The sequence below is a fragment of the Erpetoichthys calabaricus genome, chromosome 4 (genome assembly GCF_900747795.2).
Source record: "Erpetoichthys calabaricus chromosome 4, fErpCal1.3, whole genome shotgun sequence".
In the NCBI taxonomy this organism is placed as follows: Eukaryota; Metazoa; Chordata; class Cladistia; order Polypteriformes; family Polypteridae; genus Erpetoichthys; species Erpetoichthys calabaricus.
In genome coordinates, this window is record NC_041397.2 from 224,026,580 (window position 1) to 224,043,309 (window position 16,730).

At 39.0% G+C, this 16,730-nt stretch overlaps 1 protein-coding gene across 2 annotated transcripts in view; it reads left to right on the plus strand.

The window, feature by feature from the left end:
• The first annotated feature begins 1,562 nt into the window (after nt 1-1,562).
• rsf1a (remodeling and spacing factor 1a) overlaps nt 1,563-16,730 on the plus strand; it is a 106,749-nt gene continuing 91,581 nt past the window's right edge. The window contains exon 1 of one of the 2 annotated variants that reach the window (XM_028800368.2): nt 1,563-1,744. In XM_028800368.2, the coding sequence (XP_028656201.1) occupies nt 1,591-1,744 (154 nt within the window). In that variant the 5' untranslated portion in view covers nt 1,563-1,590. The remainder of the gene's footprint in view (nt 1,745-16,730) is intronic. The other variant, XM_028800367.2, reaches the window with a different exon arrangement.

Genomic DNA, 16,730 nt, shown 5'->3' on the forward strand with positions numbered 1-16,730 from the left:
GAGGACTTGTCACAGCGCTCTGAGCCTGGACTCAGTAAAGAGTACTATACAAACTGAATATAATTATTAATAAAAATAAACAACAGATCAATAATGTAAATTTAATTATGATCCAAGTGTAAATTAACATTTTATAAGTTTAATTAATATAGTTTATTTACTGCCTTTTTATTCTTAGTATCTACAGTAAATTTTAAATTGATGTTACAATAACATATATTCCACTGAAATAAATACACACCATTTCAACCAATTATTTTCATTTTTAAATTTCTCCAAACCAAGAGCTTCATATCATTGCAAATTATTTCACTGGTAAACTAAATGTTAAAAAGACAAATGATTCTTGTTTAAATAGCTGAAACAACCACACATCATTAAATGCAAATATTTACTGTGATTATTTTATCATCTGCACACAGAATACCATTTTTATACAATACTTCAAAAAAATTTCTGTGAGATGTGCTAGTGAGACAGTTTAATAGTTTTATAAGTGTGAAATATTAATTTCTTTACCAGTTATTTGTATCAAATATTTTCATACATTTTATTCACAATTGTATTTGAGAATTGGCAGATCACTATTTTGTTCATAAGAATTAATTACTGTACAAACACTTTAGTTTTTTTTGTCTGGTGCCACCTGATTCCACAGTACAAGTAAACCCCAAGATACGATATACCGCTTGACTTGTTATGCAAGATGTCAAAGTTTTTTGGCCCTCTTAACCCCAAAGAAATCTTATTTTTGGAGCTATTTTAGAACCATATTTTGTTCAGGAAATTACACTCTAATGATAAAGAGTAAACTAACAGATGGCTTAAGCAAAAATGATCAGAAAGACTTTAAGTTGTGCATGCCACATCAACCATCAATGGGATTTCATCCCCAATGGGATATACAGTAAAATATACATACCATAAAATAAAGAATGGTAATTAATTTTAAATGCAACGTGGTCACACCTGTTTATTTTATCATCCAAATCCGGACAATTCAGGTAAGGGGTGTGACTGTAATAAAGAAAAGAGGACGCTCAGCTACACTGACAATACTCACCCCTACCTTACAAAGGGCAGTTCTGCTTCTGTTAGGTGCAATTCGACGTCCGACGTCTAAAATTTTTGTTGTGGAGAAAAAAATAAATGATGCGAAATATCGGTGCTGTACGTGACAATTCCGAATTAGTTTATTAATCAGATCTTTCAGGGTTTAGTTCATGTCTAACTGTAATGTATTCCCTTGTATTTTTTTCTGTGCAGTTGATTTAGATGTATATTATACTTTCGTGTTCTCAAGGCAAATTGCTAAAATATAACAAAACAAATCATCGATTTTTTCTTTCAAACATTAACAATGAAGATGCATACTAATTTGCGCCATGGGATATTTAAATCTCAGGAAGCACTGCCTCACCGTGACTCGCTTCCCGGGGCGCGGCCTTCGACTGTCGCGTGTTGCATTATGGGCGGCTACTGCCGCCGCTGCAAGCGTCCCTTGGATGTCACGCAATGCATTGTGGGCTGCCATCAGTCCTCCGGACCCCGTTGCTCTAGCACCCCAACCCGCCCCCCCAGCGGAAAAAAATGGCTGCTTCGGCGGCAGCGGAGGGTTCGTGTCCCGGCTTATGCCCTAGCTTTGCTGTGGTCTGTTCGTTTTTGGATCGCTATGGGGGTATGCTGGACCTACCAGAGATTACCTTTCCACAATTGGAAAAAGCGCTGCAGGACACGGCGACAGGTAGGACTGCGGGGATGTTTTCTTAGCGGGGATGTTGCACACACACATCCACATACATACATACATGCACAGAGACACATAAGAGCTCCATCCCCGTCTGTGCTGTCTACTGTTATTGTGTGGTGTGGTCTGGAGTGGGAGGATTTGACGAATCCTTTCTAAATCCCCACTCGATGTAGGACTGGGATCTTTTCTGTTTATGACTATGATGATGCACTGTTTGCGAAACCATTGTTTTATTTTGTTTAACGAAACAGTTTAAATTGGGTGATGCTTTTCTTAAGTCGAGGCGCCTGATATGTGCCGCCCTCTTATATTTTCCACAAAGATAACAGTCACACATATGTTAACATAATATAATTTTATCTAGTATACGATGTGTTTTCATTCGTTTTGCTCTGAAGTGGGCACTGCTCCGAGGCCCTCTGAAATTAAATACGCCGTCGATATTTACAGTTTAATGGTCTCTCTTTTGGCAGATAGTGGTTCAGTAGCCTCAGTGCGCATGCGCCGACTGTATATTATACTAAACTTCCTGCGGGATGGTCAGACGAGATCTCCACCGACGTCCTGCTTTTTCCTACCTTTTCCCAATTGACATTGTTTGGGTTTGTTATAATTTTGAAATTTTCACATTAAGATTCGGTGGAATTATAGATTATGTAATACATTTGTTATGCCCGATAACTTGCATGCAAAACACACAAAAAGAGCGCCGCAGCAGGCCATGCTGCAACTGTTAAACTAATAACACAGTGTGCGTTTTTGGTCGACGTGCGTTCATACTGTACGTTAATTAAAAGAATTAAACAAGTAAGCGATGTTGCTTTTACATTATGTTTGAGTATATTAATGAATAAAATAAATTACTGTAATAATTTTGGCTTTGGTTTTGATTCCTTTTTTTCACTCTTTGGCCCGCCTCCTAGAGGTCAGAACAGTATAACATGTAAGTAATCCTTACATAAAACTTGAATGCGCTTCAGTAAAAACTAGTAAAGCTCGAAATTATTAGAGTTAACCTTCAATGCCTGTAAGCAGAAATTTAAATAAATGCAGAGATCGTATGCAATAAAACATCTTGTTTTTATTATTACATAATGTTCACACATGTACATCTTAGTATCCTGCAATTTTCTAATAATCAAAATACAGTTCTAGAAGTTGTACATTATTTGTGTAGTGCATTGTTAAATAGCAGATTAATTATTTGATGAGGTTTCCTGACACTTGACTTACATATTTTCTCATGTAAACACCACTGAAATACACTGAAAGCTTTTTAACTGGAAGTTAAATAATTGTCATTCATTGAAACATTGTGAGTACAACTACTTAAGCCAGAGATTTAACTGGTCAATTAAAACAAAAATATTAATGGATGAATAAAAGATTAACTTATTTACAGCTTCAATGGTACATGCTTTCTAAAATACTGTACAGTGGAACTGTTTGTATTACTGGATACGTTTTGCTTTAGTAGATTTTGTTAAGTGCTTTTAAACATAAGATTGTCGTTATATTACTAATGTAGTACATACAGTTTGATGTGAATAGTCAAAGATTGCCTACATATTTAAATCTTGTAAACTCTAAATCTTAAAATAATAAAAAGATACTTTTTGAGAAACGAGAACCAATTTAGAATTTCCTGATTCAGCTCCAAAGACCTGTGCTTGATTTCTTTGTTCAGACACTGCCTATATGAAGTTTGCACATTCTGCACAAGTCCAGCTGTGTTTTTATCCTTGTGTTCTGGTTTCCTTCCACATCGTAAAAATGTGCATACCATACTGACCTGAAGGGCGGCACGGTGGCGCAGTGGTAGCGCTGCTGCCTCGCAGTTAGGAGACCTGGGTTCGCTTCTCGGGTCCTCCCTGCGTGGAGTTTGCATGTTCTCCCCGTGTCTGCGTGGGTTTCCTCCGGGTGCTCCGGTTTCCTCCCACAGTTCAAAGACATGCTGGTTAGATGGATTGGCAATTCTAAATTGGCCCTAGTGTGTGCTTGGTGTGTGGTTGTGTTTGTGTGTGTGTGTCCTGCGGTGGGTTGGCACCCTGCCCGGGATTGGTTCCTGCCTTGTGCCCCGTGTTGGCTGGGATTGGCTCCAGCAGACCCCCGTGACCCTGTGTTTGGATTCAGCGGGTTGGAAAATGGATAGATGGATACTGACCTGAACCTTCATTTTGGAGCTGTGTAAGTGGTTCAGGTAAATGGTTCAGGTCCATGAAGTTGTTCTCTCCAGTGCTGATTTCTGTCTGTATCTAAATTTCCCATTTGCAATCATTTAAGGAACAAAGCAGGTTCAGAAAATTATTTTGATAGTAGGATAAATTGGATGGCATATCCGTTTTGGTCAACAATGGAGTAATAAAATCATATCATTATTTGTGATATGCTAGTCTGAAAGGTTGATACTTTAGGTATATACCACAGAAGCTGCACTGTTTCCTGAACAGCTGGTGCTTTGCTTGGTATGCTGTTGGGTGTCCGGTCATTTTCATGATAAATATCTCCGATATCAGTGTGCAACACACATTCTACAAATAGTTAAAATTAAACAATTACAAAGCAGCAAATTGAGTTGGTCATATTAATGGGAACCATTTGGACAAGTGTGCTGCCTGCCTAAAGATGGGATGGGCTTTGACTTGTGTTGGCTACCCCACTGCCAGCTTTTCCTTTGTTAATCCACCTGCTTTCTGAGAAAATGAAGGGACTCTGCCAAACAGCTTTAAAGCAGAATGTATTAGTTTTGTACTCCTGGCTAGTGTACACTACTAAAACAACAAAACATGACAATAATAAAAGTGTATATGTTAGTTTTATATGCATTTGAAGCTAAGATAATTGGAGACAGTCAGATGTTTAAGATAAAAAAACAAACTTATTTCACTGACACGTGCAAAAACAGACATTAGAAACAATACATACTGACGTGTATTCATTAACAGGATGATGGGGTATTTATCTTAATATTTATGTTAAAAGTTAAATGTATTAAAAATACATCTTAATTGGGAATTTAATTTAGCAGTTGATGATATGTACACAGCAGTGAATCAAACTCAGTCTTCAGGTCCTGTTGATTGTAAATTTTTAGTTCTGAATTTTTTTTAAAAGAAACTACTGTATCTGGAAGCAATCACAAAATCAAACTGTTAATCAGTAAGGGAGTTTAGAGAAGAAAATTTTTTATGCATCTGCACCCAAACATAAAATATATGAGAGCGTACATGTTAGGATGTTTATGGTAGTAATAAGTTGAAATTCTTAAAAATATTGATACATAATTTTGTAACATCTTTACAGTGACAATAGACAGTTTTAAAAAAAAATGGACATACCAAAATTATCCAAAGTCACCCTTAACCTTTCCAAACCTAGTAATGATGTTGTGTAAGTTCAAAGGGATCTATCACCAGAATTAAAAGAATATGCTTTTAACACCTAATATTAACTCAACAGTGGGGGAGAAACCTGTAAATTGTCAGCAGAAAGTAAAATGAAAAAGCTCTCCCATCTTTAAAAATGTTTTTGGCAATAAAAGTGACTTAATCTTGCTGTGAATTCAATATGATTATCCTGTGGCAATGTTCATGAGATCGTCATCTGTCACGCATTATTTAATATTCCATATTTAACTTCTATCTTTTGAATATACTGTGTATGCTTGTATATTTATACACTGATCAGCCACAACATTTAAACCACTCGGTTCTTTTACTTGGTGTATTGGAAGCAGGAGAAATAGGGACGCGCAAGGATTGGACTGATTTTGACAAGGGCTTATTTGTGATGGCTAGACAACTGGATAAAAGCATCTCCCCGTATTCCCAGTATGCAGTGGTTAGTACCTACCAACGGTGGTCCAAGGAAGTACAACTGGTAAACCGGTGACAGAGTCATGGGTGTCCAAGTCTCAATGACACGTATGGGGAGCAAAGGGTAGCTTAACTTGTCTGGAACATTACCACAGAAGAGCTACTGTAGCACACTGAAACACTTAATAGTGGCCACAAGAGAAAGGTGTCAGAGCACCCAGTGCATTGCAACTTGCCGAGAATGGGACTGCATAGCCATACACCAGTCAGAGTTTCAGTGCTAACTCTTGTCCACTGGTGAAAGTGCTTACAGTGGGCATGTGAGCATCAAAACTGACCATGGAGCAATGGAAGAAGGTGGCCTGGTCTGATGCATGTGTGCATCCTTGTTTACCTGTGGAGGAGATGGCTGCAGGATGCACTATAGGAATAAGGCAAGCTGTCAGAGGAGGTGTACACTCTGGGTAGTGTTTTGCTGAGACACCTTGAGCACTGGCATTCATGTGGATGTTAATCTGAAATGTACCTCCTATCCAAAGATTGTTGCAGACCATGTACGTCCCTTCATGGCATCAATATTTCCTAATATTATTGGCCTATTTCATTAGGATAATGCTCCATGCTACACTACAAAAATGTTCAGAAAGGTTTTGAGAGTTTTTTTCATGTACAATACAATTTATTTTTGTACAGCCCAAAATCATGCGAGAAGTGCCGCAATGGGCTTTAACAGGCCCTGCCTCTTGACAGCCCCTCAGCCTTGACTCTCTAAGAAGACAAGGAAAAACTCCCAAAAAAAAACCCTTGTAGGGAAAAAAATGGAAGAAACCTTGGGAAAGGCAGTTCAAAGAGAGACCCCTTTTCAGGTAGTTTGGGCATGCAGTGGGTGTCAAAAAAGGGGGGTCAATACAATACACGGAACAGAACACAAGTAATCCTCAATATAATTGTACAGTCTCTTCTTTGAAGAGTCTAAGCTGGGTTTTTTTTAAAGCCCTTTGAGGCATTCCTTGTGTGGTTTTGGGCTATACAAGAAATTAATTGTTGTTGTTTGAGGAACATGACAAAGATTTCAAGGTGTTGACTCGGCCTTCAGATTCCCCAGTTCTCAATATGATCAAGTATTTATGGGATATGCTTCAAAAAAAAGTCTGATCTTTTCACGGGACTCGAAGTATCTGCTACTAATGTCTTGGTGGCAGATGCCACAGGGCACCTTCAGAAGTTTTATGAAGTCCATGTCTCAGCGGATCAGAGTAGTTTTGGTGGCACAAGGGGGACCTTAACAATATTAGACAGGTGGTTTTAAAGTTCTGGCTGATCAGTATGTTTGTATGTATAGATTATGTATTTTATGTGTGTGTGTGTGTATATATATTATATGACCATGCTTTTACTATTTTGAACATATATGTACATTGATAAAATGTTTTCAGAATAAATTCTGTATTAATGTTGCATATTTGTTGAACTCGATGTTGATTGACCTTAGGGAGATAAGACATTCTTTGATGCCCCACAACCATTTCTTTTTTAAATGTTACACAGATGAACTTTGGCCAATGGTGCAAAAAATACTGTACTTTGTCTTAAAGTCCCCATAAAGGCCATTTTTGGTCCCAGCCTTCATTTACATAATTTAACTATGTTAGAGGCAGTTGGCAGCATGCTGTAATGAATGCAGTCATGTAATCTGAAATACCTAGTGACCCACTCCAACTAGTCTGCGACTCACTGTGACAAAATCAGACCAGTTTAATATTGCCTTTAGTTGCAGGTACAGACTGTGTGTGCGCGTGAGAACTGACATCCAATAAATGTTCATCCAGAAGTACAATGTACAGTGGTGTGAAAAACTATTTGCCCCCTTCCTGATTTCTTATTCTTTTGCATGTTTGTCACACAAAATGTTTCTGATCATCAAACACATTTAACCATTAGTCAAATATAACACAAGTAAACACAAAATGCAGTTTTTAAATGATGGTTTTTATTATTTAGGGAGAAAAAAAATCCAAACCTACATGGCCCTGTGTGAAAAAGTAATTGCCCCCTTGTTAAAAAATAACCAAACTGTGGTGTATCACACCTGAGTTCAATTTCCGTAGCCACCCCCCAGGCCTGATTACTGCCACACCTGTTTCAATCAAGAAATCACTTAAATAGGAGCTGCCTGACACAGAGAAGTAGACCAAAAGCACCTCAAAAGCTAGACATCATGCCAAGATCCAAAGAAATTCAGGAACAAATGAGAACAGAAGTAATTGAGATCTATCAGTCTGGTAAAGGTTATAAAGCCATTTCTAAAGCTTTGGGACTCCAGCGAACCACAGTGAGAGCCATTATCCACAAATGGCAAAAACATGGAACAGTGGTGAACCTTCCCAGGAGTGGCCGGCCGACCAAAATTACCCCAAGAGCGCAGAGACGACTCATCCGAGAGGTCACAAAAGACCCCAGGACAACGTCTAAAGAACTGCAGGCCTCACTTGCCTCAATTAAGGTCAGTGTTCACGACTCCACCATAAGAAAGAGACTGGGCAAAAACGGCCTGCATGGCAGATTTCCAAGACGCAAACCACTGTTAAGCAAAAAGAACACTAGGGCTCGTCTCAATTTTGCTAAGAAACATCTCAATGATTGCCAAGACTTTTGGGAAAATACCTTGTGGACTGATGAGACAAAAGTTGAACTTTTTGGAAGGCAAATGTCCCGTTACATCTGGCGTAAAAGGAACACAGCATTTCAGAAAAAGAACATCATACCAACAGTAAAATATGGTGGTGGTAGTGTGATGGTCTGGGGTTGTTTTGCTGCTTCAGGACCTGGAAGGCTTGCTGTGATAGATGGAACCATGAATTCTACTGTCTACCAAAAAATCCTGAAGGAGAATGTCCGGCCATCTGTTCGTCAACTCAAGCTGAAGCGATCTTGGGTGCTGCAACAGGACAATGACCCAAAACACACCAGCAAATCCACCTCTGAATGGCTGAAGAAAAACAAAATGAAGACTTTGGAGTGGCCTAGTCAAAGTCCTGACCTGAATCCAATTGAGATGCTATGGCATGACCTTAAAAAGGCGGTTCATGCTAGAAAACCCTCAAATAAAGCTGAATTACAACAATTTTGCAAAGATGAGTGGGCCAAAATTCCTCCAGAGCGCTGTAAAAGACTCATTGCAAGTTATCGCAAACGCTTGATTGCAGTTATTGCTGCTAAGGGTGGCCCAACCAGTTATTAGGTTCAGGGGGCAATTACTTTTTCACACAGGGCCATGTAGGTTTGGATTTTTTTTTCTCCCTAAATAATAAAAACCACCATTTACAAACTGCATTTTGTGTTACTTGTGTTATATTTGACTAATGGTTAAATGTGTTTGATGATCAGAAACATTTTGTGTGACAAACATGCAAAAGAATAAGAAATCAGGAAGGGGGCAAATAGTTTTTCACACCACTGTATATAATGGATTGACAATATACGAGGGGGGACCCAAAAATAACCGGAAATATTTTTAAAATGTGTTTAATTTTCTGTACAAACTACAATTAGTCTCCTTCAAAGTACTCCATTGGTGGAAATACACTTATCTAACCGTTTGTTCCATTGTTCGAAACGTTTTTAAATTCGTCTGAAGTAATGCCCATTAATGCTCTGGTCATTTCTTGTTATACCTCTTCGACATCAGCAAAACGCCTTCCTTTCAAGTCCTTTTTCATCCGAGGGAACAAAAAGAAATCACACGGAGCTAAATCCGGTGAGTATGGTGGGTGGTTCAGGGTTGTCATACCGTTTCTTGCCAAAAATTGGTGAATGCTGAGAGCAGTGTGAGATGGAGTGTTGTCATGATGAAAGAACCAATCGCCCGACTCCCACAAATCAGGGCGTTTCCTTCTCACACTGTTACTCAACCTACTTTTACAAAAAAATTCACTGAACACAAGCACAGACTTCCAGACTGATGGCACTTGGCAGACTGACTTGTGAGGAGTGTAACTAGATCGCCGTAGCGGCCCAACCACGTACTACAAGTACCAACCTAACAACAACAAAATTCCGGTTATTTTTGGGTCCCCCCTCGTATAAGGAACATAGGTGTTTTGGACATAAACAGAAGAGAAGCTTGACTGTCTGTCTTGTGTTTTATGTACCATAACAGAATTAAAAAAGAGGGGGGGAAAAAAACTGGCCATACCTGTTAACCCTTTATGTAGTTTTGCCTCCATCAGGCAGAATGCTTTGGTTGTCACAAAAGGGGCAAACATGACTGTGTGAAGATCATCACACAGTTGCTAAATTTGACATGCCCTGTTACTTCTTTTTTTTCCTAGTCATGTAACCTGACATTGTCTGGTGCCGAGATCAGCAACTGCAGTTGGCAAGTCTGACCTACCCAATGACTGGAAGTCCTGTAATAAGACATTGGCTTTAGCACACATCCAGTTGGGTAGTACTAAACTAGTAGTGGAAGACCCTCTACTAGTTTAGTTACTATTTTTGCCATTTGTCACAAAGACCTCAGAATTCTTATTTTACTTGCCTTTAGTGAAGCAAGTAAGCAAGCAAATTATTATACATATAATAGATTCCAAACCATACATTTTATAATAAAACTTATTAGTGACTCTGTACACTCCATAACGTTTGTTCAGCTGCTCTTCAGTATTATTGTGGCATCATCCAGGAGTTTAAATACAAGCAGCTCAGTTTCCATGACTAACCATTGAGCTGGAGCCAGAATTCCCAGATCCCCATTTCAAGAGGTTGGGGGTACCAGGACCGAGGGCATCTCGGCATCCTTATTATTAATAATGATTTGTTAATCACGAACTACCTGATTATTCCCATTAATTGCCGCCTCCACCACACTCCCAACTTCTTGTCATGGCCACATAACAGCTTTATTCAATAGCATTTTCTGTTTAGTAATTGAAAAGTAAATTCTGCTTAACCTAATGTTAACTCTGTCAAAACAAATTTTATTAAAGGCATGTTGTGTATTTGGTTCCAAATGACTTCTGTTTCTCTGGATTTATTTTTAACATGTAAGTTGGAGCATGCACTGAGAATTGTCTCTTAAAAAATGGCAAGACACGCAGAATACTTTTATTACTTTACAACAAAAAAACTGCACTGTGGCACAGCTTGATATTCACTGTCTCTATAATGATGTGAAGGTAAAATTTGCCAGAGCACAACATGGCCTCTGCTTACATGAAAGTGGGCTGATACCATAGGTTAAGTGTTTGCGCATACAAACATACTCATCCGAGGATGTGACTTTCTAAATTTTGTATGGCAAATAGCAACATTATTTTGTGAATATACCACTGCATCCCAGAGGCGTGACCACGGGGGGCTGGGGTGGGCACTGCCCCCCCAGAGACAAGCCGTGCCCCCCCTGCGAAATGCTCTGTCTGTCCAATGAAAACTCTGGAGAAGAATAACATTTGATTTTCAAAACTGAGTTGCTTTCCAATCGTCCCGTTTGAATTTGGGGCATATCCGTCAGTGTCTCCTCCACTAGACAGGCACCGTGCTCCTCACAGTTTACTTCGCCGCACATTTTCCAGCACGTTTTGAACTTGTTGACCACATTCTTTAATTAAAACAGCGTATACATTCCATTCTTCTTTTATTTTCTGGTTGGTAACACCAAAGGCTATGCATAGGTGGCTTATTAAAAAGCAGACATCTTCAACCTCTGTCCCTCCGCAAGCTGCTGGCTCCACAGTTGAGCCCAGCACCGCTGCTACCAACATGGAGCACAGCGCACCCTCATCGGGAACGGAAACTCCAAAAGATGTAGATAAGCCTACACAATCCTCCAGCTCTGCGCCCATGTTGGGTACTCCAAACCTCTGCCTTCAACAAAATATACAGTCCGGTCTGCCTAACTTAAATATGGATAGCCCATCCCAGCCCATTTTAATTAATTATCCCAAGCGCGCATTCGGAAAGACACTCGGATGTTTTGGTGCAAGCTGGTATCAGTCTCGACCATTGCTTGAATATTTTGTTGGCCGTGATGGCAGCTTTTGCTTTTCCTGCCGCAAATTTAGTGTTTCCAATTCGGACCGCGAGGACATATTCACCAAACACGGCTACACTAATTGGAAAAAAGCTCTAGAAAAAGACCGTGTCGGCTTCCACAAACACGCGTCTAGTATCCCGCATGTCAGAGCCATGTCTACATCACAGCACTCATCATCGGTGCGTCTTCAGCTGCATGCGAAAGCTCTTTCTCTACTTTGAACTGCATTCTCACTCCACTCCGCCGAACAATGCTGCATTCAAGGAAGAGAAATTTAGTCATTCTGGCACATGAGAAAAACATCACAGAAAATCTGGACATGAATGAATTTATTTCAGAATTTGTCAAGAGTAACCACAGACTGGTCCTGTAGATAATATCCAGGTTAAACACTGGAAACTGATGTTCTTTAGCCTCCCATGACTACAATAAGCCACGTTTCTGTTCTTGCTCTCATATGTTGTATACGTTTGACTTTATTGATATTTACCTTGTTGATGTAGTTCTATATTTGTTCACAAAAAATAATAATACAAGTTCCATTGCCTCTGTTAATTTTATTGAACAATAGGTTATGATTTATGCCACAATTTTTGCTTTTATTTTTTATATAAAACTATGTTGTTATTATTATTTGACCCCCATACAAAAATGGGGGATGGATGGGTAGATGGATATTTCCCACCCCCCCCCCCCACAACAAGCCAAATGCCCACTCACACATGATGTTCTGGTCACACCTCTGCTGCATCCACAGATTTCTTTTTGAATCAAACTCTATTGGGACCAGCAAATCACAATTTTTATTGTATTGTAACCATTCTCATGGTATACTCCCTCTATAGCTTTCATGAGCTACAGATATGAAAATGAATGCTTAATGCATCAATACACCTTTCATTTATACTGGTTCAGGAAACTGGTAGATTACAGCAAGGGACAATTTTATACAGCAGTGGATCTTGCATTGTTCTCAACAGGGGTCTCAAGTGTGGTGACTGCCCCTAGTGACAGAGTGTCGTCAACTTCAGAAGATATTGTCTCAGTTTCATGCAGAGAGTTGACATATAAAGGAAATTATAACCTTCTAAGTTCTTAACAGAACCAGTTATGACCCACAGCTAATTGGTCAGGCATTCCAGCAGGAAATACAAGGAAACGCATTGTTGGATCATTGTTTGATGCAAACTCAGAAAACAAAAAAATAAGTTTAAATATGGATGGTTGTGCAGTGCAGTAACTTTAATAGTTTTATAGGTGATTATTGTCACATGTGCAGAGTTTAGTGAAATTTTTAATTGCATGTGGTAATCAACATGCAACAGGTTTTCTGTTACTGCAGTGCAAATGTTTTGTTAATATTGTAATAGCAGTTTACCTGTATGATGGGAAGGGTTGGATGCATGATTGTCTGTGACCTGTCGCACAGGAAAACAGAGTTCTGCATTCCGTAACTCGAGGATTATTTGTGATAAACTTTACAAATCTGGGAATTTTCAAGATTACAGGTGGGGACTCTAGGAGCAAAGGATAAATACAGTAGAAACACAGCAGATACAGTAAGTGGTCTGAGGCGGGGGTGGGCATTCATGATAGTGGAAGACAAGTGAGGGTAAGAACAGCCTCGGCTAGTTGCCAGTTGGAGTCTGCTGTTTCTCAAGGCAATTCCCATGAAAACAACAGTGGGGAGGTGGACCTTTTCAGAGTGCAGTCTTTTATTGTTAAATAAATATACCATTTCTTGGGGTTAACTGTCATTTGGTGTGTGCCTTTACATCTTGGTATTTAAAAAAAAAAAAAAAAAAAAAAAAAAAATTTTTGTTCTTTATTTTGCCTTATACAATTTCTTGTATTAGGAATTTGTTAGTTCTTGCATACCCCTTGGGGTCAGAACGCAGGGTCAGCCATTGTACAGCGCCCCTGAAGCAAATACAGGTTAAGGGTCTTGCTCAAGGGCCCAGCAGAGTAGGATCTCTTTTGGCAGTGACGAGGATTCAAACCGGCAACCTTCTGGATACCAGCACAGATCCTTTGCCTCAGAGCCACCACTCCGCCCTTAATTTTTACAATAGTAAAAATGTATTTGATTTTATTTGAATGCAAAAGAAAAGGTTTACAAAACCAGTTAAAACTTGTGTATTTGCATACTGATTTGAATTTATTTTGCAATGTTTTGTTGTATGGATGTTTAAAAAGAAGTAAAACCAAATATACGGTAGATTTCTTTTATGAACGTTTCATATTGTGAGAATATTATATTGTGAAGCTTAAATCTCAGTATGATTTGTATCATGGGGTAAATGTATTATGACCTGCCTACCACCAACATTTATTCTTTAAAAAAATTATACTTATGCAGCATTTTAATCCATGCATTTTACATAATAAAAGTGTACTCAGTTTTAGGATGTATAAATTATTATGCATCAAATGTGCCTGTTTTCTTAGTGAGCTGTGGAGTACAATATGACTGCTGCAGAGATTTCATTAATTTTCAAGTTGAAGTTATTTCTTCACAACCATGGCATACATTAGTTTGCCACATGAATTTACATTAAATGTGAAGTGCATTTTGTACAGTTTAGAAATAACTAGCCTGCGTTTACATTTTATAAGGGAGGTGAAGGTTAACAGAGTCCCTTTTATAAAGGAAAGCCTTAATATTTAATACATCCATGTTTTTCAAGCCTAAAAGGTTACTGAGTATTGATCTGTGTCTTGGGATTATACACAAAGCAGCATGTCTCTGTCATTTTTTTAAGAAGGTAAAAAAGCAGAAAACAAGCATTTGTCATAAAATGTAGCCATTTTAAAAGGAGACTGGCTGTGCTCCTCACTTCACCAAGTTAGTGTTCCTCCACAGCACTCTTCAGAGCCAAGGGCATGGATTCACCTCAGAAAGCCATCATAAAGCACCATTATTGTCATTGAATCTTAATGCCCAGGTGTGAGTTACTGTCTCAGTCCTGTGGACAACTTAACAATAATAACTGAAAAACAATCCCAAAATCGCTTATATTCTTTTATAATACAGAAGCTTTTTATTTCCTTTGCAAACATACTGCTGGTGGTATATTGATAATGAATACATGGGCTTTGGTGAGAGGGACTATTGAGCAGGTAAATAGCCAGGGCTTGAAGTAGGGCAGTACTCATTGGGAAGATATCTGCATTTCTCTCCTTCAGCAGTAGAGTAAATAGTTGCATACCAGTGTGCACTGGCACCTTGTGCTTGGGTCGTGGTACAACTGGTGCCTATCCTACCAAGCATTGGTATCGAGACAGAAACAATCCCCAGACAGGGCGCAAGTCCATTGCTGGATGAACAGAGACACATACGGATTACTACAGGGGTCTACAACTCTGGTCCTGGAGTGCTACTGTAGCTGCAAGCTTTCATTCCAATCCTTTTCTTGATCCGTGATCCGTTAGTTTTGCTCCTAATTAACTTCTTTTTGCTTCATCTTAATTGACTTGTTTTTTCAAGGCTCAATCCTATGAATTGCTTCATTTTTTCCTTAAATGGCACCCAAACAGAAATGAGATGTGAAGTGAACCAATAGATGACCACTTAAGTTGGGTACTCAAACTCCAACCAGTTTTTTAATTAAAAACCAGTTCTTGTTGCTAATTAATCCTGTTAAACTGTGTTTAATTCCTTGTCTTGTTGGTGCTTTCATTCTGCTACAGCAGATATTTCCATAACTGTTGATTTATTTTCCCCCATGAGCCCATTCAAAATGTTGGGTGGACCTGAGCACATCAACATTACGTAGACCTTCACCTTTCTTTATTTTCTGATATTGCATGATGGACATAAGTTGCTGGTCATATGTTGGCTCCTGTGCAAAAGGTTCTGTGCAGCACATACTGTAAATTCAATTACTTTCAACAGTTCTGCTAAAAAAAATACCCTTCGTTTCGGACATAGGTGAAGTGAAGAAGTGGGAGAAAATGTTTAAACTGCAGAACGTTACATAGGTGACATTCTTGCTCTTCCAGGAAGATCCTTTCCAGTGACCTGAGGACAGGTTGGTCACCAGGCTGTCCGCCCCAGCTTGAGAGAACAAAGAAACAGCCCAAAACCACCTTGCTTGCTGTCATACGTTTTTAATATTAGAACCATGATTTTGATAAGCTCTACAGTCAGTGCATTTTGGCAGTCCTTAAACTACAGAAGAAATGGTATCTCTTCAAAAAAAGCCAACATCCCAGCAGCAGGAGCTCCCCTATGGGTGGACGGCTGCATGTTGCTATGCCAAAAACTCCTTTAGTTCGAATCTGCTACATCAGATTAAGAAAAATTCATTGCCTGAGTCAGCCTGACTGTTTTGTTTAATATGATCTATTTACTTTTTAATTATTGTGGAAGCATGTTATAGTAACTTTATAAATCTGATGTATGATTTATATGGGATTCTATTGCTGCTCAATTTTGACGACTACTTTTGAGAAGTAGTTTTTTTTTCCAGATCTACTAGATTAGTGTTTCTCAACCACTGAGTGGGTCGTGAGTGGTTTGCTGCTCAACGCTCCGATTGACCCCCTCCCCCTGATACATCAAACGCTAAGATGTTCTTCCAATCAGCAAGGGGAAGTACACTCCTCCTTGGAGGGTCTTGTAAACACAAAAGGTTAAAGGGATTTCATCGCTAGAAAGGTTAAGAAGCGCTGCACTAGAAAACACTTACAAGTTGCCGGCCTTGGCATAAATATCTGACAAAGAGTGAAAGTGCAGCTCTTTGTGAAATAAAGCTAGCAAGTACCATTTTATGTACAGTAGCTGGCCAATGCACTGAAACATCATTTTACTTCAGTGCACTTGCAAGTAATAATGTTGGCAACTGACAAATGAATTTTGAAGACTGTTTATCTGTTCTCTCCAAAGAAATACCTGGGCTCTAACTTTTGTTTTAATGCTTGCCTCTAACATGAATTTCTCCAGTTAACCAGCTTTACAACACTGAAAAAACTCTCATCGAACAGCTAAGTGTAAGTGGGTCACTTATGGCATTGTTGTCTTGTCCTGTGCAGTTGTATAACACATCCTTTAATTATCTCCTCCCCCCCCCCCCCCCAAACATCCATTTTCTCACATGTTCTTATGAAATATTCCCACACAGAGGTTTTT